Here is a 27,875-nt window from a genome sequence, read left to right on the forward strand (position 1 = left end):
GAGGGTGCTTGTGTGCGGTTTTAAAGCACGTAAAGTGTTCTTTTTTTTTCCCCACTTCCATCCAGGGGGGAAACCTGGAATCTTACCCTACTTGGAGCTCCGTAGCCCTGGGTAGAAGGAGTGACTTTGCCCCCTTGGAGCTGAAACACTCATAATGTGTAAAATAGCAGCCTGGAAGGTTGCAAATGGGCCAGGGACATTGCAGGCCCAGTGCTTGCACTGTGAGGGTGCTTGTGTGCGGTTTTAAAGCACGTAAAGTGTTCTTTTTTTTCCCCACTTCCATCCAGGGGGGAAACCTGGAATCTTACCCTACTTGGAGCTCCGTAGCCCTGGGTAGAAGGAGTGACTTTGCCCCCTTGGAGCTGAAACACTCATAATGTGTAAAATAGCAGCCTGGAAGGTTGCAAATGGGCCAGGGACATTGCAGGCTCAGTGCTGGCACTGTGAGGGTGCTTGTGTGCGGTTTTAAAGCACGTAAAGTGTTCTTTTTTTTCCCACTTCCATCCAGGGGGAAAACCTGGAATCTTACCCTACTTGGAGCTCCGTAGCCCTGGGTAGAAGGAGTGACTTTGCCCCCTTGGAGCCTAATGTCGAAAACAGCTGCCTGGAGGTTGCAAATGGGCCAGGGACATTGCAGGCCCAGTGCTGAAGCTGTGAGGGTGCTTGTGTACCGTTTTGAACCACGTAAAGTGTTCTTTTTTCTCCACTTCCATCCAGGGGGAAAACCTGGAATCTTACCCTACTTGGAGCTCCGTAGCCCTGGGTAGAAGGAGTGACTTTGCCCCCTTGGAGCTGAAATACCCATAATGTGTAAAATAGCTGCCTGGAAGGTTGCAAATGGGCCAGGGACATTGCAGGCCCAGTGCTGACGCTGTGAGGGTGCTTGTGTACCGTTTTGAAGCACGTAAAGTGTTCTTTTTTCTCCACTTCCATCCAGGGGGAAAACCTGGAATCTTACCCTACTTGGAGCTCCGTAGCCCTGGGTAGAAGGAGTGACTTTGCCCCCTTGGAGCTGAAACACCCATAATGTGTAAAATAGCTGCCTGGAAGGTAGCAAATGGCCCAGGGACATTGCAGGCCCAGTGCTGACACTGTGAGGGTGCTTGTGTACAGTTTTGAAGCACGTAAAGTGTTCTTTTTTCTCCACTTCCATCCAGGGGGGAAACCTGGAATCTTACCCTACTTGGAGCTCCGTAGCCCTGGGTAGAAGGAGTGACTTTGCCCCCTTGAAGCTGAAACACTCATAATGTGTAAAATAGCAGCCTGGAAGGTTGCAAATGGGCCAGGGACATTGCAGGCTCACTGCTGGCACTGTGAGGGTGCTTGTGTGCGGTTTTAAAGCACGTAAAGTGTTCTTTTTTTCCCCACTTCCATCCAGGGGGAAAACCTGGAATCTTACCCTACTTGGAGCTCCGTAGCCCTGGGTAGAAGGAGTGACTTTGCCCCCTTGAAGCTGAAACACCCATAATGTGTAAAATAGCTGCCTGGAAGGTAGCAAATGGCCCAGGGACATTGCAGGCCCAGTGCTGACGCTGTGAGGGTGCTTGTGTACCGTTTTGAAGCACGTAAAGTGTTCTTTTTTCTCCACTTCCATCCAGGGGGAAAACCTGGAATCTTACACGACTTGGAGCTCCGTAGCCCTGGGTAGAAGGAGTGACTTTACCCCCGTGGAGCTGAAACACTCATAATGTGTTAAACGAGGTTAAAAAAGGGCCAGGGACATTGTAGGCCCAGCGCTGACACTGTGAGGGTGCTTGTGTACCTCTTTGAAGCACGTAAAGTGTTCTTTTTTTTCCACTTCCATCCAGGGGGAAAACCTGGAATCTTACCCTACTTGGAGCTCCGTAGCCCTGGGTAGAAGGACTGACTTTGCCCCCTTGGAGCCTAATGTCGAAAACAGCTGCCTGGAGGTTGCAAATGGGCCAGGGACATTGCAGGCCCAGTGCTTGCACTGTGAGGGTGCTTGTGTGCGGTTTTAAAGCACGTAAAGTGTTCTTTTTTTTCCCACTTCCATCCAGGGGGAAAACCTGGAATCTTACCCTACTTGGAGCTCCGTAGCCCTGGGTAGAAGGAGTGACTTTGCCCCCTTGGAGCTGAAACACCCATAATGTGTAAAATAGCAGCCTGGAAGGTTGCATATGGGCCAGGGACATTGCAGGCTCACTGCTGGCACTGTGAGGGTGCTTGTGTACAGTTTAAAAGCACGTAAAGTGTTCTTTTTTGTCCACTTCCATCCAGGGGGAAAACCTGGAATCTTACCCTACTTGGAGCTCCGTAGCCCTGGGTAGAAGGAGTGACTTTGCCCCCTTGGAGCTGAAACACTCATAATGTGTAAAATAGCTGCCTGGAAGGTTGCAAATGGGACAGGGACATTGCAGGCCCAGTGCTGACACTGTGAGGGTGCTTGTGTACGGTTTTGAAGCACGTAAAGTGTTCTTTTTTCTCCACTTCCATCCAGGGGGAAAACCTGGAATCTTACCCTACTTGGAGCTCCGCAGCCCTGGGTAGAAGGAGTGACTTTGCCCCCTTGAAGCTGAAACACTCATAATGTGTAAAATAGCTGCCTGGAAGGTTGCAAATGGGACAGGGACATTGCAGGCCCAGTGCTGACACTGTGAGGGTGCTTGTGTTCCATTTTGAAGCACGTAAAGTGTTCTTTTTTTTTTTTCCACTTCCATCCAAGGGGAAAACCTGGAATCTTACCCTACTTGGAGCTCCGTAGCCCTGGGTAGAAGAAGTGACTTTGCCCCCTTGGAGCTGAAACACTCATAATGAGTAAAATAGCAGCCTGGAAGGTTGCAAATGGGCCAGGGACATTGCAGGCTCAGTGCTGGCACTGTGAGGGTGCTTGTGTGCGGTTTTAAAGCACGTAAAGTGTTCTTTTTTTTCCACTTCCATCCGGGGGAAAACCTGGAATCTAACCCTACTTGGAGCTCCGTAGCCCTGGGTAGAAGGAGTGACTTTGCCCCCTTGGAGCTGAAACACCTATAATGTGTAAAATAGCTGCCTGGAAGGTTGCAAATGGCCCAGGGACATTGCAGGCCCAGTGCTGACACTGTGAGGGTGCTTGTGTACAGTTTTGAAGCACGTAAAGTGTTCTTTTTTCTCCACTTCCATCCAGGGGGAAAACCTGGAATCTTACCCTACTTGGAGCTCCGTAGCCCTGGGTAGAAGGAGTGACTTTGCCCCCTTGGAGCCTAATGTCGAAAACAGCTGCCTGGAGGTTGCAAATGGGCCAGGGACATTGCAGGCCCAGTGCTGAAGCTGTGAGGGTGCTTGTGTACCGTTTTGAACCACGTAAAGTGTTCTTTTTTCTCCACTTCCATCCAGGGGGAAAACCTGGAATCTTACCCTACTTGGAGCTCCGTAGCCCTGGGTAGAAGGAGTGACTTTGCCCCCTTGGAGCTGAAATACCCATAATGTGTAAAATAGCTGCCTGGAAGGTTGCAAATGGGCCAGGGACATTGCAGGCCCAGTGCTGACGCTGTGAGGGTGCTTGTGTACCGTTTTGAAGCACGTAAAGTGTTCTTTTTTCTCCACTTCCATCCAGGGGGAAAACCTGGAATCTTACCCTACTTGGAGCTCCGTAGCCCTGGGTAGAAGGAGTGACTTTGCCCCCTTGGAGCTGAAACACCCATAATGTGTAAAATAGCTGCCTGGAAGGTAGCAAATGGCCCAGGGACATTGCAGGCCCAGTGCTGACACTGTGAGGGTGCTTGTGTACAGTTTTGAAGCACGTAAAGTGTTCTTTTTTCTCCACTTCCATCCAGGGGGGAAACCTGGAATCTTACCCTACTTGGAGCTCCGTAGCCCTGGGTAGAAGGAGTGACTTTGCCCCCTTGAAGCTGAAACACTCATAATGTGTAAAATAGCAGCCTGGAAGGTTGCAAATGGGCCAGGGACATTGCAGGCTCACTGCTGGCACTGTGAGGGTGCTTGTGTGCGGTTTTAAAGCACGTAAAGTGTTCTTTTTTTCCCCACTTCCATCCAGGGGGAAAACCTGGAATCTTACCCTACTTGGAGCTCCGTAGCCCTGGGTAGAAGGAGTGACTTTGCCCCCTTGAAGCTGAAACACCCATAATGTGTAAAATAGCTGCCTGGAAGGTAGCAAATGGCCCAGGGACATTGCAGGCCCAGTGCTGACGCTGTGAGGGTGCTTGTGTACCGTTTTGAAGCACGTAAAGTGTTCTTTTTTCTCCACTTCCATCCAGGGGGAAAACCTGGAATCTTACACGACTTGGAGCTCCGTAGCCCTGGGTAGAAGGAGTGACTTTACCCCCGTGGAGCTGAAACACTCATAATGTGTTAAACGAGGTTAAAAAAGGGCCAGGGACATTGTAGGCCCAGCGCTGACACTGTGAGGGTGCTTGTGTACCTCTTTGAAGCACGTAAAGTGTTCTTTTTTTTCCACTTCCATCCAGGGGGAAAACCTGGAATCTTACCCTACTTGGAGCTCCGTAGCCCTGGGTAGAAGGACTGACTTTGCCCCCTTGGAGCCTAATGTCGAAAACAGCTGCCTGGAGGTTGCAAATGGGCCAGGGACATTGCAGGCCCAGTGCTTGCACTGTGAGGGTGCTTGTGTGCGGTTTTAAAGCACGTAAAGTGTTCTTTTTTTTCCCACTTCCATCCAGGGGGAAAACCTGGAATCTTACCCTACTTGGAGCTCCGTAGCCCTGGGTAGAAGGAGTGACTTTGCCCCCTTGGAGCTGAAACACCCATAATGTGTAAAATAGCAGCCTGGAAGGTTGCATATGGGCCAGGGACATTGCAGGCTCACTGCTGGCACTGTGAGGGTGCTTGTGTACAGTTTAAAAGCACGTAAAGTGTTCTTTTTTGTCCACTTCCATCCAGGGGGAAAACCTGGAATCTTACCCTACTTGGAGCTCCGTAGCCCTGGGTAGAAGGAGTGACTTTGCCCCCTTGGAGCTGAAACACTCATAAGGTGTAAAATAGCAGCCTGGAAGGTTGCAAATGGGCCAGGGACATTGCAGGCCCAGTGCTGACACTGTGAGGGTGCCTGTGTACCGTTTTGAAGCACGTAAAGTGTTCTTTTTTTTCCCCTTCCATCCAGGGGTAAAACCTGGAATCTTACCCTACTTGGAGCTCCGTAGCCCTGGGTAGAAGGAGTGACTTTGCCCCCTTGAAGCTGAAACACTCATAATCTGTAAAATAGCTGCCTGGAAGGTTGCAAATGAGCCAGGGATATTGCAGGCCCAGTGCTGACACTGTGAGGGTGCTTGTGTACCGTTTTGAAGCACGTAAAGTGTTCTTTTTTCTCCACTTCCATCCAGGGGGAAAACCTGGAATCTTACCCTACTTGGAGCTCCGTAGCCCTGGGTAGAAGGAGTGACTTTGCCCCCTTGGAGCTGAAACACCCATAATGTGTAAAATACCTGCCTGGAAGGTTGCAAATGGCCCAGGGACATTGCAGGCCCAGTGCTGACACTGTGAGGGTGCTTGTGTACGGTTTTGAAGCACGTAAAGTGTTCTTTTTTCTCCACTTCCATCCAGGGGGAAAACCTGGAATCTTACCCTACTTGGAGCTCCGTAGCCCTGGGTAGAAGGAGTGACTTTGCCCCCTTGGAGCTGAAACACTCATAATGTGTAAAATAGCAGCCTGGAAGGTTGCAAATGGGCCAGGGACATTGCAGGCTCAGTGCTGGCACTGTGAGGGTGCTTGTGTGCGGTTTTAAAGCACGTAAAGTGTTCTTTTTTTCCCACTTCCATCCAGGGGGGAAAACCTGGAATCTTACCCTACTTGGAGCTCCGTAGCCCTGGGTAGAAGGAGTGACTTTGCCCCCTTGGAGCCTTATGTCGAAAACAGCTGCCTGGAGGTTGCAAATGGGCCAGGGACATTGCAGGCCCAGTGCTGACGCTGTGAGGGTGCTTGTGTACCGTTTTGAAGCACGTAAAGTGTTCTTTTTTTCCCACTTCCATCCAGGGGGGAAACCTGGAATCTTACCCTACTTGGAGCTCCGTAGCCCTGGGTAGAAGGAGTGACTTTGCCCCCTTGGAGCTGAAACACTCGTAATGCGTAAAATAGCTGCCTGGAAGGTTGCAAATGGCCCAGGGACATTGCAGGCCCAGTGCTGACGACTGTGAGGGTGCTTGTGTACGGTTTTGAAGCACGTAAAGTGTTCTTTTTTTTCCCACTTCCATCCAGGGGGAAAACCTGGAATCTTACCCTACTTGGAGCTCCGCAGCCCTGGGTAGAAGGAGTGACTTTGCCCCCTTTGGAGCTGAAACACTCATAATGTGTAAAATAGCAGCCTGGAAGGTTGCAAATGGGCCAGGGACATTGCAGGCTCACTGCTGGCACTGTGAGGGTGCTTGTGTACAGTTTAAAAAGCACGTAAAGTGTTCTTTTTTTTCCACTTCCATCCAGGGGGAAAACCTGGAATCTTACCCTACTTGGAGCTCCGTAGCCCTGGGTAGAAGGAGTGACTTTGCCCCCTTGGAGCCTAATGTCGAAAACAGCTGCCTGGAGGTTGCAAATGGGCCAGGGACATTGCAGGCCCAGTGCTGACGCTGTGAGGGTGCTTGTGTACCGTTTTGAAGCACGTAAAGTGTTCTTTTTTTTCCACTTCCATCCAGGGGGAAAACCTGGAATCTTACCCTACTTGGAGCTCCGCAGCCCTGGGTAGAAGGAGTGACTTTGCCCCCTTGGAGCTGAAACACTCATAATGTGTAAATTAGCTGCCTGGATGGTTACAAATGAACCAGGGACATTGCAGGCCCAGTGCTGACACTGTGAGGGTGCTTGTGTTCAGTTTTGAAGCACGTAACATGTTCTTTTTTTTCCACTTCCATCAAGGGGGAAAACCTGGAATCGTACCCTACTTGGAGCTCCGCAGCCCTGGGTAGAAGGAGTGACTTTGCCCCCTTGGAGTCTAATATCGAAAACAGCTGCCTGGAGGTTGCAAATGGGCCAGGGACATTGCAGGCCCAGTGCTGACACTGTGAGGGTGCTTGTGTACGGTTTTGAAGCACGTAAAATGTTCTTTTTTTTTCCCCACTTCCATCCAGGGGGAAAACCTTGAATCTTACCCTACTTGGAGCTCCGTAGCCCAGGGTAGAAGGAGTGACTTTGCCCCCTTGGAGCCTAATGTCGAAAACAGCTGCCTGGAGGTTGCAAATGGGCCAGGGACATTGCAGGCCCAGTGCTGACACTGTGAGGGTGCTTGTGTACAGTTTTGAAGCACGTAAAGTGTTCTTTTTTCTCCACTTCCATCCAGGGGGAAAACCTGGAATCTTACCCTACTTGGAGCTCCGTAGCCCTGGGTAGAAGGAGTGACTTTGCCCCCTTGGAGCCTAATGTCGCAAACAGCTGCCTGGAGCTTGCAAATGGGCCAGGGACATTGCAGGCCCAGTGCTTGCACTGTGAGGGTGCTTGTGTGCGGTTTTAAAGCACGTAAAGTGTTCTTTTTTTTCCCACTTCCATCCAGGGGGAAAACCTGGAATCTTACCCTACTTGGAGCTCCGTAGCCCTGGGTAGAAGGAGTGACTTTGCCCCCTTGGAGCCTAATGTCGAAAACAGCTGCCTGGAGGTTGCAAATGGGCCAGGGACATTGCAGGCCCAGTGCTGACACTGTGAGGGTGCTTGTGTACAGTTTTGAAGCACGTAAAGTGTTCTTTTTTTTCCACTTCCATCCAGGGGGAAAACCTGGAATCTAACCCTACTTGGAGCTCCGTAGCCCTGGGTAGAAGGAGTGACTTTGCCCCCTTGGAGCTGAAACACTCATAATGAGTAAAATAGCAGCCTGGAAGGTTGCAAATGGGCCAGGGACATTGCAGGCTCAGTGCTGGCACTGTGAGGGTGCTTGTGTGCGGTTTTAAAGCACGTAAAGTGTTCTTTTTTTTCCACTTCCATCCGGGGGAAAACCTGGAATCTAACCCTACTTGGAGCTCCGTAGCCCTGGGTAGAAGGAGTGACTTTGCCCCCTTGGAGCTGAAACACCCATAATGTGTAAAATAGCTGCCTGGAAGGTTGCAAATGGCCCAGGGACATTGCAGGCCCAGTGCTGACACTGTGAGGGTGCTTGTGTACAGTTTTGAAGCACGTAAAGTGTTCTTTTTTCTCCACTTCCATCCAGGGGGAAAACCTGGAATCTTACCCTACTTGGAGCTCCGTAGCCCTGGGTAGAAGGAGTGACTTTGCCCCCTTGGAGCCTAATGTCGAAAACAGCTGCCTGGAGGTTGCAAATGGGCCAGGGACATTGCAGGCGCAGTGCTGACACTGTGAGGGTGCTTGTGTACCTCTTTGAAGCACGTAAAGTGTTCTTTTTTTTCCACTTCCATCCAGGGGGAAAACCTGGAATCTTACCCTACTTGGAGCTCCGCAGCCCTGGGTAGAAGGAGTGACTTTGCCCCCTTGGAGCTGAAACACTCATAATGTGTAAAATAGCTGCCTGGAAGGTTGCAAATGGGCCAGGGACATTGCAGGCCCAGTGCTGACACTGTGAGGGTGATTGTGTACAGTTTTGAAGCACGTAAAGTGTTCTTTTTTTTCCCACTTCCATCCAGGGGGAAAACCTGGAATCTTACCCTACTTGGAGCTCCGCAGCCCTGGGTAGAAGGAGTGACTTTGCCCCCTTGGAGCCTAATGTCGAAAACAGCTGCCTGGAGGTCGCAAATGGGCCAGGGACATTGCAGGCCCAGTGCTTGCACTGTGAGGGTGCTTGTGTGCGGTTTTAAATCACGTAAAGTGTTCTTTTTTTTTCCCACTTCCATCCAGGGGGAAAACCTGGAATCTTACCCTACTTGGAGCTCCGCAGCCCTGGGTAGAAGGAGTGACTTTGCCCCCTTGGAGCCTAATGTCGAAAACAGCTGCCTGGAGCTTGCAAATGGGCCAGGGACATTGCAGGCCCAGTGCTGACACTGTGAGGGTGCTTGTGTGCGGTTTTAAAGCACTTAGGCCCGTATTTATACTTTTTTTAGCGCCGCATTTGCGTCGTTTTTTGACGCAAAAACGGCGCAAACTTGCAAAATACCATTGTATTTTGTAGCTTTGCGCCGTTAGCCGTCAAAAAGCGGCGCTAAAAAAAGTATAAATACGGGCCTTAAAGTGTTCTTTTTTTCCCACTTCCATCCAGGGGGGGAAACCTGGAATCTTACCCTACTTGGAGCTCCGCAGCCCTGGGTAGAAGGAGTGACTTTGCCCCCTTGAAGCTGAAACACTCATAATGTGTAAAATAGCTGCCTGGAAGGTTGCAAATGGGACAGGGACATTGCAGGCCCAGTGCTGACACTGTGAGGGTGCTTGTGTACGGTTTTGAAGCACGTAAAGTGTTCTTTTTTCTCCACTTCCATCCAGGGGGAAAACCTGGAATCTTACCCTACTTGGAGCTCCGCAGCCCTGGGTAGAAGGAGTGACTTTGCCCCGTTGAAGCTGAAACACTCATAATGTGTAAAATAGCTGCCTGGAAGGTTGCAAATGGGACAGGGACATTGCAGGCCCAGTGCTGACACTGTGAGGGTGCTTGTGTTCCATTTTGAAGCACGTAAAGTGTTCTTTTTTTTTTTTCCACTTCCATCCAAGGGGAAAACCTGGAATCTTACCCTACTTGGAGCTCCGTAGCCCTGGGTAGAAGAAGTGACTGTGCCCCCTTGGAGCTGAAACACTCATAATGTGTAAAACAGCTGCCTGGAAGGTTGCAAATGGGCCAGGGACATTGCAGGCCCAGTGCTGACTCTGTGAGGGTGCTTGTGTGCGGTTTTAAAGCACGTAAAGTGTTCTTTTTTTTCCCACTTCCATCCAGGGGGAAAACCTGGAATCTTACCCTACTTGGAGCTCCGTAGCCCTGGGTAGAAGAAGTGACTTTGCCCCCTTGGAGCTGAAACACTCATAATGTGTAAAACAGCTGCCTGGAAGGTTGCAAATGGGCCAGGGACATTGCAGGCCCAGTGCTGACACTGTGAGGGTGCTTGTGTGCGGTTTTAAAGCACGTAAAGTGTTCTTTTTTTCCCACTTCCATCCAGGGGGAAAACCTGGAATCTTACCCTACTTGGAGCTCCGCAGCCCTGGGTAGAAGGAGTGACTTTGCCCCCTTGGAGCTGAAACACTCATAATGAGTAAAATAGCAGCCTGGAAGGTTGCAAATGGCCCAGGGACATTGCAGGCCCAGTGCTGACACTGTGATGGTGCTTGTGTACAGTTTTGAAGCACGTAAAGTGTTCTTTTTTTTCCACTTCCATCCAGGGGGAAAACCTGGAATCTTACCCTACTTGGAGCTCCGTAGCCCTGTGTAGAAGGAGTGACTTTGCCCCCTTGGAGCTGAAACACTCATAATGTGTAAAATAGCTGCCTGGAGGTTACAAATGGGCCCAGGGACATTGCAGGCCCAGTGCTGACACTGTGAGGGTGCTTGTGTACCTCTTTGAAGCACGTAAAGTGTTCTTTTTTTTTCCACTTCCATCCAGGGGGAAAACCTGGAATCTTACCCTACTAGGAGCTCCGCAGCCCTGGGTAGAAGGAGTGACTTTGCCCCCTTGGAACTGAAACACTCATAATGAGTAAAATAGCAGCCTGGAAGGTTGCAAATGGGCCAGGGACATTGCAGGCTCAGTGCTGGCACTGTGAGGGTGCTTGTGTGCGGTTTTAAAGCACGTAAAGAGTTCTTTTTTTTCCACTTCCATCCGGGGGAAAACCTGGAATCTTACCCTACTTGGAGCTCCGCAGCCCTGTGTAGAAGGAGTGACTTTGCCCCTTGGAGCTGAAACACTCATAATGTGTAAAATAGCTGCCTGGAAGGTTGCAAATGGCCCAGGGACATTGCAGGCCCAGTGCTGACACTGTGATGGTGCTTGTGTACAGTTTTGAAGCACGTAAAGTGTTCTTTTTTTTCCACTTCCATCCAGGGGGAAAACCTGGAATCTTACCCTACTTGGAGCTCCGCAGCCCTGGGTAGAAGGAGTGACTTTGCCCCCTTGGAGCTGAAACACTCATAATGTGTAAATTAGCTGCCTGGATGGTTACAAATGAACCAGGGACATTGCAGGCCCAGTGCTGACACTGTGAGGGTGCTTGTGTTCAGTTTTGAAGCACGTAACATGTTCTTTTTTTTCCACTTCCATCAAGGGGGAAAACCTGGAATCTAACCCTACTTGGAGCTCCGTAGCCCTGGGTAGAAGGAGTGACTTTGCCCCCTTGGAGCTGAAACACTCATAATGTGTAAAATAGCTGCCTGGAAGGTTGCAAATGGGCCAGGGACATTGCAAGCCCAGTGCTGACACTGTGAGGGTGCTTGTGTACGGTTTTGAAGCACGTAAAGTGTTCTTTTTTTTCCACTTCCATCCAGGGGTAAAACCTGGAATCTTACCCTACTTGGAGCTCCGCAGCCCTGGGTAGAAGGAGTGACTTTGCCCCCTTGGAGCTGAAACACTCATAATGTGTAAAATAGCTGCCTGGAAGGTTGCAAATGGCCCAGGGACATTGCAGGCCCAGTGATGACACTGTGAGGGTGCTTGTGTACAGTTTAAAAGCACGTAAAGTGTTTTTTTTTTTCCACTTCCATCCAGGGGGAAAACCTGGAATCTTACCCTACTTGGAGCTCCGTAGCCCTGGGTAGAAGGAGTGACTTTGCCCCCTTGGAGCCTAATGTCGAAAACAGCTGCCTGGAGGTTGCAAATGGGCCAGGGACATTGCAGGCCCAGTGCTGACGCTGTGAGGGTGCTTGTGTACCGTTTTGAAGCACGTAAAGTGTTCTTTTTTCTCCACTTCCATCCAGGGGGAAAACCTGGAATCTTACCCTACTTGGAGCTCCGTAGCCCTGGGTAGAAGGAGTGACTTTGCCCCCTTGGAGCTGAAACACTCATAATGTGTAAAATAGCAGCCTGGAAGGTTGCAAATGGGCAAGGGACATTGCAGGCTCAGTGCTGGCACTGTGAGGGTGCTAGTGTACAGTTTTGAAGCACGTAACATGTTCTTTTTTTTTCCACTTCCATCCAGGGGGAAAACCTGGAATCTTACCCTACTTGGAGCTCCGTAGCCCTGGGTAGAAGGAGTGACTTTGCCCCCTTGGAGCTGAAACACCCATAATGTGTAAAATAGCTGCCTGGAAGGTTGCAAATGGCCCAGGGACATTGCAGGCCCAGTGCTGACACTGTGAGGGTGCTTGTGTACGGTTTTGAAGCACGTAAAGTGTTCTTTTTTTTCCACTTCCATCCAGGGGTAAAACCTGGAATCTTACCCTACTTGGAGCTCCGCAGCCCTGGGTAGAAGGAGTGACTTTGCCCCCTTGGAGCTGAAACACTCATAATGTGTAAAATAGCTGCCTGGAAGGTTGCAAATGGCCCAGGGACATTGCAGGCCCAGTGATGACACTGTGAGGGTGCTTGTGTACAGTTTAAAAGCACGTAAAGTGTTCTTTTTTTTCCCACTTCCATCCAGGGGGAAAACCTGGAATCTTACCCTACTTGGAGCTCCGTAGCCCTGGGTAGAAGGAGTGACTTTGCCCCCTTGGAGCCTAATGTCGAAAACAGCTGCCTGGAGGTTGCAAATGGGCCAGGGACATTGCAGGCCCAGTGCTGACGCTGTGAGGGTGCTTGTGTACCGTTTTGAAGCACGTAAAGTGTTCTTTTTTCTCCACTTCCATCCAGGGGGAAAACCTGGAATCTTACCCTACTTGGAGCTCCGTAGCCCTGGGTAGAAGGAGTGACTTTGCCCCCTTGGAGCTGAAACACCCATAATGTGTAAAATAGCTGCCTGGAAGGTTGCAAATGGCCCAGGGACATTGCAGGCCCAGTGCTGACACTGTGAGGGTGCTTGTGTACGGTTTTGAAGCACGTAAAGTGTTCTTTTTTTTCCACTTCCATCCAGGGGTAAAACCTGGAATCTTACCCTACTTGGAGCTCCGCAGCCCTGGGTAGAAGGAGTGACTTTGCCCCCTTGGAGCTGAAACACTCATAATGTGTAAAATAGCTGCCTGGAAGGTTGCAAATGGCCCAGGGACATTGCAGGCCCAGTGATGACACTGTGAGGGTGCTTGTGTACAGTTTAAAAGCACGTAAAGTGTTCTTTTTTTTCCACTTCCATCCAGGGGGAAAACCTGGAATCTTACCCTACTTGGAGCTCCGTAGCCCTGGGTAGAAGGAGTGACTTTGCCCCCTTGGAGCCTAATGTCGAAAACAGCTGCCTGGAGGTTGCAAATGGGCCAGGGACATTGCAGGCCCAGTGCTTGCACTGTGAGGGTGCTTGTGTTCGGTTTTAAAGCACGTAAAGTGTTCTTTTTTTTTTCCCACTTCCATCCAGGGGGAAAACCTGGAATCTTACCCTACTTGGAGCTCCGTAGCCCTGGGTAGAAGGAGTGACTTTGCCCCCTTGGAGCTGAAACACTCATAATGTGTAAAATAGCTGCCTGGAAGGTTGCAAATGGGCCCAGGGACACTGCAGGCCCAGTGCTGACACTGTGATGGTGCTTGTGTACCTCTTTGAAGCACGTAAAGTGTTCTTTTTTCTCCACTTCCATCCAGGGGGAAAACCTGGAATCTTACCCTACTTGGAGCTCCGTAGCCCTGGGTAGAAGGAGTGACTTTGCCCCCTTGGAGCTGAAACACTCATAATGTGTAAAATAGCTGCCTGGAAGGTTGCAAATGGCCCAGGGACATTGCAGGCCCAGTGCTGACCCTGTGATGGTGCTTGTGTACAGTTTTGAAGCACGTAAAGTGTTCTTTTTTTTCCACTTCCATCCAGGGGGAAAACCTGGAATCTTACCCAACTTGGAGCTCCGCAGCCCTGGGTAGAAGGAGTGACTTTTCCCCCTTGGAGCTGAAACACCCATAATGTGTAAAATAGCTGCCTGGAAGGTTGCAAATGGCCCAGGGACATTGCAGGCCCAGTGCTGACACTGTGATGGTGCTTGTGTACAGTTTTGAAGCACGAAAAATGATCTTTTTTTCCACTTCCATCTAGGGGGAAAACCTGGAATCTTACACTACTTGGAGCTCCGTAGCCCTGGGTAGAAGGAGTGACTTTTCCCCCTTGGAGCCTAATGTCGAAAACAGCTGCCTGGAGGTTGCAAATGGGCCAGGGACATTGCAGGCCCAGTGCTTGCACTGTGAGGGTGCTTGTGTGCGGTTTTAAAGCACGTAAAGTGTTCTTTTTTTTTCCCACTTCCATCCAGGGGGAAAACCTGGAATCTTACCCTACTTGGAGCTCCGTAGCCCTGGGTAGAAGGAGTGACTTTGCCCCCTTGGAGCCTAATGTCGAAAACAGCTGCCTGGAGGTTGCAAATGGGCCAGGGACATTGCAGGCCCAGTGATGACACTGTGAGGGTGCTTGTGTACAGTTTTGAAGCACGTAAAGTGTTCTTTTTTTTCCACTTCCATCCAGGGGGAAAACCTGGAATCTAACCCTACTTGGAGCTCCGTAGCCCTGGGTAGAAGGAGTGACTTTGCCCCCTTGGAGCTGAAACACCCATAATGTGTAAAATAGCTGCCTGGAAGGTTGCAAATGACCCAGGGACATTGCAGGCCCAGTGCTGACACTGTGAGGGTGCTTGTGTACAGTTTTGAAGCACGTAAAGTGTTCTTTTTTCTCCACTTCCATCCAGGGGGAAAACCTGGAATCTTACCCTACTTGGAGCTCCGTAGCCCTGGGTAGAAGGAGTGACTTTGCCCCCTTGGAGCTGAAACACCCATAATGTGTAAAATAGCTGCCTGGAAGGTTGCAAATGGCCCAGGGACATTGCAGGCCCAGTGCTGGCACTGTGAGGGTGCTTGTGTGCGGTTTTAAAGCACGTAAAGTGTTCTTTTTTTCCCCACTTCCATCCAGGGGGAAAACCTGGAATCTTACCCTACTTGGAGCTCCGTAGCCCTGGGTAGAAGGAGTGACTTTGCCCCCTTGGAGCTGAAACACTCACAATGTCGAAACCAGCTGCCTGGAGGTTACAAATGGGCCAGGGACATTGCAGGCCCAGTGCTGACACTGTGAGCGTGCTTGTGTACAGTTTTGAAGCACGTAAAGTGTTCTTTTTTTTCCCACTTCCATCCACGGGGAAAACCTGGAATCTTACCCTACTTGGAGCTCCGTAGCCCTGGGTAGAAGGAGTGACTTTGCCCCCTTGGAGCTGAAACACCCATAATGTGTAAAATAGCTGCCTGGAAGGTTTCAAATGGCCCAGAGACATTGCAGGCCCAGTGCTGACACTGTGATGGTCTTGTGTACAGTTTTGAAGCACGTAAAGTGTTCTTTTTTTTCCCACTTCCATCCAGGGGGAAAACCTGGAATCTTACCCTACTTGGAGCTCCGTAGCCCTGGGTAGAAGGAGTGACTTTGCCCCCTTGGAGCCTAATGTCGAAAACAGCTGCCTGGAGGTTGCAAATGGGCCAGGGACATTGCAGGCCCAGTGCTGACACTGTGAGGGTGCTTGTGTACAGTTTTGAAGCACGTAAAGTGTTCTTTTTTTTCCACTTCCATCCAGGGGGAAAACCTGGAATCTAACCCTACTTGGAGCTCCGTAGCCCTGGGTAGAAGGAGTGACTTTGCCCCCTTGGAGCTGAAACACTCATAATGAGTAAAATAGCAGCCTGGAAGGTTGCAAATGGGCCAGGGACATTGCAGGCTCAGTGCTGGCACTGTGAGGGTGCTTGTGTGCGGTTTTAAAGCACGTAAAGTGTTCTTTTTTTTCCACTTCCATCCGGGGGAAAACCTGGAATCTAACCCTACTTGGAGCTCCGTAGCCCTGGGTAGAAGGAGTGACTTTGCCCCCTTGGAGCTGAAACACCCATAATGTGTAAAATAGCTGCCTGGAAGGTTGCAAATGGCCCAGGGACATTGCAGGCCCAGTGCTGACACTGTGAGGGTGCTTGTGTACAGTTTTGAAGCACGTAAAGTGTTCTTTTTTCTCCACTTCCATCCAGGGGGAAAACCTGGAATCTTACCCTACTTGGAGCTCCGTAGCCCTGGGTAGAAGGAGTGACTTTGCCCCCTTGGAGCCTAATGTCGAAAACAGCTGCCTGGAGGTTGCAAATGGGCCAGGGACATTGCAGGCGCAGTGCTGACACTGTGAGGGTGCTTGTGTACCTCTTTGAAGCACGTAAAGTGTTCTTTTTTTTCCACTTCCATCCAGGGGGAAAACCTGGAATCTTACCCTACTTGGAGCTCCGCAGCCCTGGGTAGAAGGAGTGACTTTGCCCCCTTGGAGCTGAAACACTCATAATGTGTAAAATAGCTGCCTGGAAGGTTGCAAATGGGCCAGGGACATTGCAGGCCCAGTGCTGACACTGTGAGGGTGATTGTGTACAGTTTTGAAGCACGTAAAGTGTTCTTTTTTTTCCCACTTCCATCCAGGGGGAAAACCTGGAATCTTACCCTACTTGGAGCTCCGCAGCCCTGGGTAGAAGGAGTGACTTTGCCCCCTTGGAGCCTAATGTCGAAAACAGCTGCCTGGAGGTTGCGAATGGGCCAGGGACATTGCAGGCCCAGTGCTTGCACTGTGAGGGTGCTTGTGTGCGGTTTTAAAGCACGTAAAGTGTTCTTTTTTTTTCCCCACTTCCATCCAGGGGGGAAACCTGGAATCTTACCCTACTTGGAGCTCCGTAGCCCTGGGTAGAAGGAGTGACTTTGCCCCCTTGGAGCTGAAACACTCATAATGTGTAAAATAGCAGCCTGGAAGGTTGCAAATGGGCCAGGGACATTGCAGGCCCAGTGCTTGCACTGTGAGGGTGCTTGTGTGCGGTTTTAAAGCACGTAAAGTGTTCTTTTTTTTCCCCACTTCCATCCAGGGGGGAAACCTGGAATCTTACCCTACTTGGAGCTCCGTAGCCCTGGGTAGAAGGAGTGACTTTGCCCCCTTGGAGCTGAAACACTCATAATGTGTAAAATAGCAGCCTGGAAGGTTGCAAATGGGCCAGGGACATTGCAGGCTCAGTGCTGGCACTGTGAGGGTGCTTGTGTGCGGTTTTAAAGCACGTAAAGTGTTCTTTTTTTTCCCACTTCCATCCAGGGGGAAAACCTGGAATCTTACCCTACTTGGAGCTCCGTAGCCCTGGGTAGAAGGAGTGACTTTGCCCCCTTGGAGCCTAATGTCGAAAACAGCTGCCTGGAGGTTGCAAATGGGCCAGGGACATTGCAGGCCCAGTGCTGAAGCTGTGAGGGTGCTTGTGTACCGTTTTGAACCACGTAAAGTGTTCTTTTTTCTCCACTTCCATCCAGGGGGAAAACCTGGAATCTTACCCTACTTGGAGCTCCGTAGCCCTGGGTAGAAGGAGTGACTTTGCCCCCTTGGAGCTGAAATACCCATAATGTGTAAAATAGCTGCCTGGAAGGTTGCAAATGGGCCAGGGACATTGCAGGCCCAGTGCTGACGCTGTGAGGGTGCTTGTGTACCGTTTTGAAGCACGTAAAGTGTTCTTTTTTCTCCACTTCCATCCAGGGGGAAAACCTGGAATCTTACCCTACTTGGAGCTCCGTAGCCCTGGGTAGAAGGAGTGACTTTGCCCCCTTGGAGCTGAAACACCCATAATGTGTAAAATAGCTGCCTGGAAGGTAGCAAATGGCCCAGGGACATTGCAGGCCCAGTGCTGACACTGTGAGGGTGCTTGTGTACAGTTTTGAAGCACGTAAAGTGTTCTTTTTTCTCCACTTCCATCCAGGGGGGAAACCTGGAATCTTACCCTACTTGGAGCTCCGTAGCCCTGGGTAGAAGGAGTGACTTTGCCCCCTTGAAGCTGAAACACTCATAATGTGTAAAATAGCAGCCTGGAAGGTTGCAAATGGGCCAGGGACATTGCAGGCTCACTGCTGGCACTGTGAGGGTGCTTGTGTGCGGTTTTAAAGCACGTAAAGTGTTCTTTTTTTCCCCACTTCCATCCAGGGGGAAAACCTGGAATCTTACCCTACTTGGAGCTCCGTAGCCCTGGGTAGAAGGAGTGACTTTGCCCCCTTGAAGCTGAAACACCCATAATGTGTAAAATAGCTGCCTGGAAGGTAGCAAATGGCCCAGGGACATTGCAGGCCCAGTGCTGACGCTGTGAGGGTGCTTGTGTACCGTTTTGAAGCACGTAAAGTGTTCTTTTTTCTCCACTTCCATCCAGGGGGAAAACCTGGAATCTTACACGACTTGGAGCTCCGTAGCCCTGGGTAGAAGGAGTGACTTTACCCCCGTGGAGCTGAAACACTCATAATGTGTTAAACGAGGTTAAAAAAGGGCCAGGGACATTGTAGGCCCAGCGCTGACACTGTGAGGGTGCTTGTGTACCTCTTTGAAGCACGTAAAGTGTTCTTTTTTTTCCACTTCCATCCAGGGGGAAAACCTGGAATCTTACCCTACTTGGAGCTCCGTAGCCCTGGGTAGAAGGACTGACTTTGCCCCCTTGGAGCCTAATGTCGAAAACAGCTGCCTGGAGGTTGCAAATGGGCCAGGGACATTGCAGGCCCAGTGCTTGCACTGTGAGGGTGCTTGTGTGCGGTTTTAAAGCACGTAAAGTGTTCTTTTTTTTCCCACTTCCATCCAGGGGGAAAACCTGGAATCTTACCCTACTTGGAGCTCCGTAGCCCTGGGTAGAAGGAGTGACTTTGCCCCCTTGGAGCTGAAACACCCATAATGTGTAAAATAGCAGCCTGGAAGGTTGCATATGGGCCAGGGACATTGCAGGCTCACTGCTGGCACTGTGAGGGTGCTTGTGTACAGTTTAAAAGCACGTAAAGTGTTCTTTTTTGTCCACTTCCATCCAGGGGGAAAACCTGGAATCTTACCCTACTTGGAGCTCCGTAGCCCTGGGTAGAAGGAGTGACTTTGCCCCCTTGGAGCTGAAACACTCATAATGTGTAAAATAGCTGCCTGGAAGGTTGCAAATGGGACAGGGACATTGCAGGCCCAGTGCTGACACTGTGAGGGTGCTTGTGTACGGTTTTGAAGCACGTAAAGTGTTCTTTTTTCTCCACTTCCATCCAGGGGGAAAACCTGGAATCTTACCCTACTTGGAGCTCCGCAGCCCTGGGTAGAAGGAGTGACTTTGCCCCCTTGAAGCTGAAACACTCATAATGTGTAAAATAGCTGCCTGGAAGGTTGCAAATGGGACAGGGACATTGCAGGCCCAGTGCTGACACTGTGAGGGTGCTTGTGTTCCATTTTGAAGCACGTAAAGTGTTCTTTTTTTTTTTTCCACTTCCATCCAAGGGGAAAACCTGGAATCTTACCCTACTTGGAGCTCCGTAGCCCTGGGTAGAAGAAGTGACTTTGCCCCCTTGGAGCTGAAACACTCATAATGAGTAAAATAGCAGCCTGGAAGGTTGCAAATGGGCCAGGGACATTGCAGGCTCAGTGCTGGCACTGTGAGGGTGCTTGTGTGCGGTTTTAAAGCACGTAAAGTGTTCTTTTTTTTCCACTTCCATCCGGGGGAAAACCTGGAATCTAACCCTACTTGGAGCTCCGTAGCCCTGGGTAGAAGGAGTGACTTTGCCCCCTTGGAGCTGAAACACCTATAATGTGTAAAATAGCTGCCTGGAAGGTTGCAAATGGCCCAGGGACATTGCAGGCCCAGTGCTGACACTGTGAGGGTGCTTGTGTACAGTTTTGAAGCACGTAAAGTGTTCTTTTTTCTCCACTTCCATCCAGGGGGAAAACCTGGAATCTTACCCTACTTGGAGCTCCGTAGCCCTGGGTAGAAGGAGTGACTTTGCCCCCTTGGAGCCTAATGTCGAAAACAGCTGCCTGGAGGTTGCAAATGGGCCAGGGACATTGCAGGCCCAGTGCTGAAGCTGTGAGGGTGCTTGTGTACCGTTTTGAACCACGTAAAGTGTTCTTTTTTCTCCACTTCCATCCAGGGGGAAAACCTGGAATCTTACCCTACTTGGAGCTCCGTAGCCCTGGGTAGAAGGAGTGACTTTGCCCCCTTGGAGCTGAAATACCCATAATGTGTAAAATAGCTGCCTGGAAGGTTGCAAATGGGCCAGGGACATTGCAGGCCCAGTGCTGACGCTGTGAGGGTGCTTGTGTACCGTTTTGAAGCACGTAAAGTGTTCTTTTTTCTCCACTTCCATCCAGGGGGAAAACCTGGAATCTTACCCTACTTGGAGCTCCGTAGCCCTGGGTAGAAGGAGTGACTTTGCCCCCTTGGAGCTGAAACACCCATAATGTGTAAAATAGCTGCCTGGAAGGTAGCAAATGGCCCAGGGACATTGCAGGCCCAGTGCTGACACTGTGAGGGTGCTTGTGTACAGTTTTGAAGCACGTAAAGTGTTCTTTTTTCTCCACTTCCATCCAGGGGGGAAACCTGGAATCTTACCCTACTTGGAGCTCCGTAGCCCTGGGTAGAAGGAGTGACTTTGCCCCCTTGAAGCTGAAACACTCATAATGTGTAAAATAGCAGCCTGGAAGGTTGCAAATGGGCCAGGGACATTGCAGGCTCACTGCTGGCACTGTGAGGGTGCTTGTGTGCGGTTTTAAAGCACGTAAAGTGTTCTTTTTTTCCCCACTTCCATCCAGGGGGAAAACCTGGAATCTTACCCTACTTGGAGCTCCGTAGCCCTGGGTAGAAGGAGTGACTTTGCCCCCTTGAAGCTGAAACACCCATAATGTGTAAAATAGCTGCCTGGAAGGTAGCAAATGGCCCAGGGACATTGCAGGCCCAGTGCTGACGCTGTGAGGGTGCTTGTGTACCGTTTTGAAGCACGTAAAGTGTTCTTTTTTCTCCACTTCCATCCAGGGGGAAAACCTGGAATCTTACACGACTTGGAGCTCCGTAGCCCTGGGTAGAAGGAGTGACTTTACCCCCGTGGAGCTGAAACACTCATAATGTGTTAAACGAGGTTAAAAAAGGGCCAGGGACATTGTAGGCCCAGCGCTGACACTGTGAGGGTGCTTGTGTACCTCTTTGAAGCACGTAAAGTGTTCTTTTTTTTCCACTTCCATCCAGGGGGAAAACCTGGAATCTTACCCTACTTGGAGCTCCGTAGCCCTGGGTAGAAGGACTGACTTTGCCCCCTTGGAGCCTAATGTCGAAAACAGCTGCCTGGAGGTTGCAAATGGGCCAGGGACATTGCAGGCCCAGTGCTTGCACTGTGAGGGTGCTTGTGTACCGTTTTGAAGCACGTAAAGTGTTCTTTTTTTTCCACTTCCATCCAGGGGGAAAACCTGGAATCTTACCCTACTTGGAGCTCCGCAGCCCTGGGTAGAAGGAGTGACTTTGCCCCCTTGGAGCTGAAACACTCATAATGTGTAAAACAGCTGCCTGGAAGGTTGCAAATGGGCCAGGGACATTGCAGGCCCAGTGCTGACACTGTGAGGGTGATTGTGTACAGTTTTGAAGCACGTAAAGTGTTCTTTTTTTTCCCACTTCCATCCAGGGGGAAAACCTGGAATCTTACCCTACTTGGAGCTCCGCAGCCCTGGGTAGAAGGAGTGACTTTGCCCCCTTAGAGCTGAAAAAGGAAACATGTACACATATTCTCGACTATTAAGCCCCCACAGTCTGGGGGCTTACAAAAGCGTGTGAGGAACAAAAAGTCGAGTTATCCCGGCCGGCTGGCACTCCGGCCATCTGGTCGGCCACGTGTGCAACCAGATGGCTCAGCGTGATGTGCGACCAGATGGCCGGAGTGCCAGCCGGCCGGGATAACTCGACTTTTTGTTCTTTACCCGCATTTGTAAGCCCCCACCCTGTGGGGGCTTAATAGTCGAAAATACGGGAAGGTGTAAAGAAATTGGGTATGGGCCTGGAGAGCAGCCCAACCCGGCAGGGAAAATGTAATAAAATGGTGTCGTATACACACAGCTCTGTTATGATCCAGTGGGCGGCCCTCAGAAGGGCCTTTAGGTTGTTTTTTTGTGCGTTCTCGGCGAGTGGTGTTTAACCGCCAAATCCGTAGAGAGTACGTCCCTGGCGCTTCAGGGCGTACACCACATCCATGGCGGTGACGGTCTTTCTCTTGGCGTGCTCGGTATAGGTGACGGCGTCCCGGATGACGTTCTCCAGGAAAACCTTCAGCACACCGCGGGTCTCCTCGTAGATGAGGCCGGAGATGCGCTTGACACCGCCGCGGCGAGCCAGGCGGCGAATGGCGGGCTTGGTGATGCCCTGGATGTTGTCGCGGAGCACCTTCCTGTGCCTCTTGGCACCGCCTTTGCCGAGCCCCTTTCCTCCTTTGCCGCGTCCAGACATGCTCTCTTCTCGGTCGAAGCAGAAATACGAGCAGCAGCCCGAGAACGGCTGCTTATATGGAGCAGCTGCGGACCGGCGAGGGAGCCTCTGACGTGTGAGGCCGAGAGGCGGGAGAGCCGCTGCCCGGCCCGCCCTCTGCAGAGAGCGGGCCCCGAGCGGCCGCTGCCGTTTGAAAAAGCGCGGGCTCCCAGCGCCCCTTTGTCCTGGGCTCGCCTGCGGGCGGGCGGGCTCCGCAGCTTCTGCTCTTCCCTCCTCACACGCCACCGGCGTTCAGGCCACGCAAACGGAACGGTGCAAAGCACCCCAGCCCCTCGCTGGTTGTTCCGGCCTGAAGCAACCCTAACCCTGGGTCCCCCTCCGACCGCTCTCAAATGTCTCAATGGGGCCAGCGCACCGAAGCCCTCCCCGGCGCCACCGCGCTGCGTGCGTGCAGCCACAACATGCACACGTTCACACCCCGCGCCCGGTAGCGGCGTGCCCGCAAACTGAAAAATATATATGTATAAACATAAATAAAAAGTATGGACCGCAAGGTAGCCTTAGCGGCTGTGTTAACATTATTAACGTGCATCGCCGGAGGGTCGGACACGCCGCCCGGTGAGGCGAAGGTGCGAGCGCTGAATTTAAAGAAGCCGGCAAAAGTGAGACTTAGAAGGGATAAGCTCTTTGATGGAATCTGTGTGCGGCCCTGAAAAGAGCCCTTGTGTTTATAATGTATTTATACGGTGGTTCGTCAGGGAGGCTGCGGCGCTTCACTTGCTTGCTTTGCCCCCAGCCTTGTGGCTCTCGGTTTTCTTGGGCAGCAGCACGGCCTGGATGTTTGGCAGGACGCCTCCCTGGGCGATGGTGACTCTGCCCAGCAGCTTGTTGAGCTCCTCGTCGTTGCGGATGGCGAGCTGGAGGTGCCTGGGGATGATGCGGGTCTTCTTGTTGTCCCGGGCCGCGTTGCCGGCCAGCTCGAGGATCTCGGCCGTCAGGTACTCCAGGACTGCAGCCAGATAGACGGGGGCACCGGCGCCGACCCGCTCGGCGTAGCTTCCCTTTCGGAGCAGCCTGTGCACACGGCCCACAGGGAACTGCAGTCCGGCTCTGGAAGAGCGTGTCTTGGCCTTAGCGCGGGCCTTGCCTCCTTGCTTTCCGCGTCCAGACATGGCGAGCAGCTGCTGTAGGTTCTCGGGCTAAGAAGACAGAGAGACTATCCCTGCGTGCTCCGGACCCCGGTCATATAAAGACTTCGGGTCGTCTCTGATTGGTTGCCCGCTAAGCTCTGAGGCCCACATTGGAGGAAGGAATAACCTACTCCACCAATCAGAATTACAGAAGTGAAAGGCGCGTATTAAGATGAGGACGGAGGGGGTGCCGGTTGTGCCTACCAATGGGAACGGAGAATGGAACAAGCAGCTGCTTTACACGCCCAGCCTATAAGTACAGCAGCCCGGGCGCAGCTTCCGCATTTCTCCTGATTGCACAGCGAGCGCCTGCCCAGTGTCGATCATGCCTGAACCAGCCAAGTCCGCGCCGGCTCCCAAGAAGGGCTCCAAGAAAGCGCTGTCCAAGCCGCCCAAGAAGGACGGCAAGAAGCGCAAGAGGACCAGGAAGGAGAGCTACGCTATCTACATTTACAAAGTGATGAAGCAGGTGCACCCCGACACCGGCATCTCCTCCAAGGCCATGGGCATCATGAACTCCTTCGTCAACGACATCTTTGAGCGCATCGCCGGGGAGGCTTCCCGCCTGGCTCACTACAACCAGCGGCGCACCATCACCTCCCGGGAGATCCAGACCGCCGTGCGCCTGCTGCTCCCCGGAGAGCTGGCCAAGCACGCCGTGTCCGAGGGCACCAAGGCCGTCACCAAGTACACTAGCGCCAAGTAAGGCTTCGAGGCACATCTCCAATTAACACAAGGGCTCTTTTAAGGGCCAACACTTTTTCCTCTAAGAGCTGCTGTGCGGATATTATCGGTGAAGAGGTACCCTTAGCGTGTCTTATGAATGAAGCGTAGTGTGGTGCGCATTAGGTCCCGCTCTGACGGGGCCTGCAGCAGAGCGAGGGACGGTAGAGCAGAGCGCCCTTCCTAATAAAACGTCTATGTGAACAGGCTTTGTTGGGGATAAAGTGTCACTAAGCGCTGTAATGTAATAGCGTTTGACCCGCACGGACGGTCCCGCTATTGCTTTCCACGTTAGGGGAGAAGTGTGTAAAGTTTGCACGGGGCACGTTCCGTTCGTACTTAAAAACCAAGGGAGACGAGAGCGGCTACAAGTCGCCCCCGAGCAGGCGCTCCCTCTGCTGAAGCCGGACAAGATTACCGGGGGTTTAAAAGTAGCACAGACACCACACAGCCCCGGCTTGCGAGGTGCCGGTCGCTGCACAACCCGTCTGCCAAACAAAGCACTTTATCATATGAAAAGGAGGCGCTCTGCTTTCCGAGTGCCGGTATGAGTTAATGAGTACCGGTGCCTACCAACACCTTCCTTTCGCCCCCGCCTCCCCCCGTGTACAACACACGGATATGAACAGCTCCTACGTGACAAGGTGGTGGCTCTTAGAAGAGCCCTTGTGGTATATGTGGTGTCGGTTAGGGTCGGTCCTTAGGCCCTCTCGCCGCGGATACGACGGGCCAGCTGAATGTCCTTGGGCATGATGGTGACCCTCTTGGCGTGGATGGCGCACAAGTTGGTGTCCTCAAAGAGCCCGACCAGGTAGGCCTCGCTGGCCTCCTGCAGGGCCATGACGGCCGAGCTCTGGAAGCGCAGGTCGGTCTTGAAGTCCTGCGCGATCTCCCGCACCAGGCGCTGGAAGGGCAGCTTGCGGATGAGCAGCTCGGTGGACTTCTGGTAGCGGCGGATCTCGCGGAGAGCCACGGTCCCGGGCCTGTAGCGGTGAGGCTTCTTGACTCCTCCGGTGGCAGGCGCGCTCTTGCGGGCAGCCTTGGTGGCCAGCTGCTTGCGAGGCGCCTTCCCTCCGGTGGACTTGCGGGCGGTCTGCTTGGTGCGGGCCATGGCGAAGACGGAGCTTTCTCTGCGCGGCGTGCGAGAAGGAATGGGGCCTGCCTCGCACAGAGGCCTATTTATGCCCTGGGAGACGGAGGGCTGCTCTGATTGGTTGAAACCACGGGCCCAAGTTTGGAAATAGCAAGGATTGGTTACTCACTGAAGAGGCGGCTCGTGGCTGTCTATAGCCAATGAAATGTGGTCAAAATGGAAAGCAGCCCCCCGATTGGTTCATGTACCCCGAGCCGAAAAAGCCCGCGTTTTGGGCAGGTCTTCTCCCCCTTGCCCCCCCGGCTAGCTGCCGCCCCACCAGTCACCCCCTCCCCGTCTCGGTCACCTGCGGGGGACAAGCCCACGGTGTTATAGCCCCTTTGGTCACCCTGGCACACGCCGTTACCTCCTACGGATTTAAGGCGCACACTCGTCTGCTTCAAGCAGACACTATTCCCAGTCCGCCTCGGACATAGTGTTTGCGGCTAAGCACACACGTAATCACCCGAATGTGTCATCCACCGAGGTCTAGTACCTCCCACACGTATAGTTAGCCTTAAAACTATCAAGGAGTTATAATAACCTCCGTGCGAGCATCCGCCCAAGATCACACGCGGCGCTCGAGCGCGGAGAGGCGCGCCGGGATTTCACGGTGCCGTTTATGGCTGGGGAGCGGGGCACGGCGTGCGCGGGGCTGGGGGGTGAACAGGCTCTCTTCTAGACCGGGTGGGTGGCTCTTAAAAGAGCCCTTGTGTTCGCAGTGTCTGGCAGGAGCCCTTACTTCTTCTTGGGCGCTGCCTTTTTGGGCTTGGCTGCTTTGGGTTTGGCCGCCTTGGGTTTCACCACCTTGGCGGGGCTTTTCTTGGCTGCCTTGGGCTTGGCCGCCTTTGCTTTCGCGGGACTCTTGGCAGCCTTCTTGGCCGGGGCAGCTTTGGGCTTCTTGGGGCTCTTGGCCGCCGCCGGCTTCTTGGCCTTCTTCGGGCTCTTCTTCACCCCCGCGGGGGCCTTCTTGGGCTTCTTGGCGGCCGGGGCGGCTTTCTTGGCCGCTGGTTTCTTGGCCGCTGGTTTCTTGGCCGCCTTCTTGCCCTCCAGCTGCTTCTTGTTCACCTTGAAGGAGCCGGAGGCGCCGGTGCCCTTCAGCTGGGCCAGGGCGCCCTTGCTGACCAGGCCCTTGAGGGCGGCCTTGACGCGGCTCTTGTTCTTGTCCACATCGTAGCCGTCGGCGCTCAGCACCTTCTTCAGCGCCGCCAGGGAGACCCCCTTCCTCTCGGCAGAGGCGGTGACCGCCTTCAGGATGAGCTCGGCGACGCTGGGTCCCGCGGGCTTCTTGGCCTTAGAAGGCCCCGCCGCCTTCTTCGCCTTCTTCTTGGGGGCTACTTCAGCGGGAGGGGCCGCGGCAGCTGGAGCGGTTTCAGCCATGGTACAGAGAGTCGAGGCGCTAGCACAGACCAGAAATGTCCCTCCCGCCGGAGCTCCGCGCATATATAGGGAGGAGCCACCTCCTGATTGGTCCCCAGGAGGGGAGGCTGTTCGCGGCACACTCGGCTCTCTGCTCCGAGCTGGCTTTTGTGTTTCCTCTCATCAGATTATCTATGTTTTAAAACAGTAAAAGTTAGAACTGGGCTTTCATTTATACATCAAAAGAAGCCCAACTTCATCCCTTTCCTGTGCGTGCACTCCTCTCGTTTCAGCGCGCTGCCACCGGCTTTTAGTCAGCTGGTAGACTCCACACTCCTCCGATGGCTGATGCCTTTGTGTCAGAAAACTTTGTCCCCGAGCCCATTTTCACCTACACAGTCTTAACGTTTGTGGTCAGAAAAGATAGCATATCAATCGGAGCGTGCTTCTGTACCGAATGACTCGTGGGGCACCACAATGGGGTTCTTGGCACCCGTGAAACAACGTTTTATAAACTGCAGAAATAACACAAGCCTTCGTGTGCCCAGCGAGAGGGGAAACAGGAGCCAGGAGGATAGAAACGGGCCAAACTCACTGAATGCACACCGCTGATACTGTGAAGGTGCCTGCCTACCTTATTTAGCCATGTAAACTATTATTTTGTTCACCTGCATACAAGGGAGAAAACCTGGAATCTTACCCGACTTGGAGCTCCGTAGCCCTGGGTAGAAGGAGTGACTTTGCCCCCTTGGAGCTGAAACACTCATAATGTGTAAATTAGCTGCCTGGAAGGTTACAAATGGACCAGGGACATTGCAGGCCCAGTGCTGACGCTGTGAGGGTGCTTGTGTACAGTTTTGAAGCACATAAAGTGTTCTTTTTTTTTCCACTTCCATCCAGGGGGAGAACCTGGAATCTTACCCTACTTGGAGCTCCGTAGCCCTGGGTAGAAGGAGTGACTTTGCCCCCTTGGAGCTGAAACACCCATAATGTGTAAAATAGCTGCCTGGAAGGTTTCAAATGGCCCAGGGACATTGCAGGCCCAGTGCTGACACTGTGAGGGTGCTTGTGTACAGTTATGAAGCACTTAAAGTGTTCTTTTTTCTCCACTTCCATCCAGGGGGAAAACCTGGAATCTTACCCTACTTGGAGCTCCGTAGCCCTGGGTAGAAGGAGTGACTTTGCCCCCTTGGAGCTGAAACACTCATAATGTGTAAAATAGCTGCCTGGAAGGTTGCAAATGGGCCAGGGACATTGCAGGCCCAGTGCTGACACTTTGAGGGTGCCTGTGTACCGTTTTGAAGCACGTAAAGTGTTCTTTTTTTTCCACTTCCATCCAGGGGTAAAACCTGGAATCTTACCCTACTTGGAGCTCCGTAGCCCTGGGTAGA

At 52.3% G+C, this 27,875-nt stretch overlaps 5 protein-coding genes across 5 annotated transcripts; 1 reads left to right on the top strand and 4 right to left on the bottom strand.

Moving 5' to 3' along the window:
* Positions 1 to 21,733: 21,733 nt before the first annotated feature.
* On the bottom strand, positions 21,734 to 22,648 carry LOC138278614 (histone H4). The gene has a single exon (XM_069219267.1). The coding sequence runs from the start codon at positions 22,099 to 22,101 to the stop codon at positions 21,790 to 21,792; it is 312 nt and encodes a 103-aa protein (XP_069075368.1). The 5' UTR covers positions 22,102 to 22,648; the 3' UTR covers positions 21,734 to 21,789.
* Positions 22,649 to 22,780: 132 nt separating this feature from the next.
* LOC138278612 (histone H2A type 2-C) lies at positions 22,781 to 23,418 on the bottom strand. The gene has a single exon (XM_069219265.1). The coding sequence runs from the start codon at positions 23,250 to 23,252 to the stop codon at positions 22,854 to 22,856; it is 399 nt and encodes a 132-aa protein (XP_069075366.1). The 5' UTR covers positions 23,253 to 23,418; the 3' UTR covers positions 22,781 to 22,853.
* Positions 23,419 to 23,554: 136 nt separating this feature from the next.
* Positions 23,555 to 25,278, bottom strand: LOC138278611 (histone H3). The gene has a single exon (XM_069219264.1). The coding sequence runs from the start codon at positions 25,102 to 25,104 to the stop codon at positions 24,694 to 24,696; it is 411 nt and encodes a 136-aa protein (XP_069075365.1). The 5' UTR covers positions 25,105 to 25,278; the 3' UTR covers positions 23,555 to 24,693.
* On the top strand, positions 23,596 to 24,027 carry LOC138278613 (histone H2B 1.2-like). Its single transcript, XM_069219266.1, has one exon. The coding sequence runs from the start codon at positions 23,596 to 23,598 to the stop codon at positions 23,974 to 23,976; it is 381 nt and encodes a 126-aa protein (XP_069075367.1). The 3' UTR covers positions 23,977 to 24,027.
* Positions 25,279 to 25,628: 350 nt separating the features above from the next.
* LOC138278610 (histone H1-like) lies at positions 25,629 to 26,654 on the bottom strand. Its single transcript, XM_069219263.1, has one exon. It carries the CDS (start codon positions 26,566 to 26,568, stop codon positions 25,864 to 25,866), a length of 705 nt encoding a protein of 234 aa, XP_069075364.1. The 5' UTR covers positions 26,569 to 26,654; the 3' UTR covers positions 25,629 to 25,863.
* Positions 26,655 to 27,875: the final 1,221 nt, after the last annotated feature.

This window comes from Pleurodeles waltl, unplaced genomic scaffold, assembly GCF_031143425.1.
Source record: "Pleurodeles waltl isolate 20211129_DDA unplaced genomic scaffold, aPleWal1.hap1.20221129 scaffold_511, whole genome shotgun sequence".
Taxonomy (NCBI): Eukaryota; Metazoa; Chordata; class Amphibia; order Caudata; family Salamandridae; genus Pleurodeles; species Pleurodeles waltl.

Bases quoted from the DNA above. Each gene is read 5' to 3' on its own strand.
- LOC138278613 (XM_069219266.1), top strand. From the start codon at position 23,596: ATGCCTGAACCAGCCAAGTCCGCGCCGGCTCCCAAGAAGGGCTCCAAG.
- LOC138278614 (XM_069219267.1), bottom strand. From the start codon at position 22,101: ATGTCTGGACGCGGCAAAGGAGGAAAGGGGCTCGGCAAAGGCGGTGCC.
- LOC138278611 (XM_069219264.1), bottom strand. From the start codon at position 25,104: ATGGCCCGCACCAAGCAGACCGCCCGCAAGTCCACCGGAGGGAAGGCG.
- LOC138278612 (XM_069219265.1), bottom strand. From the start codon at position 23,252: ATGTCTGGACGCGGAAAGCAAGGAGGCAAGGCCCGCGCTAAGGCCAAG.
- LOC138278610 (XM_069219263.1), bottom strand. From the start codon at position 26,568: ATGCGCGGAGCTCCGGCGGGAGGGACATTTCTGGTCTGTGCTAGCGCC.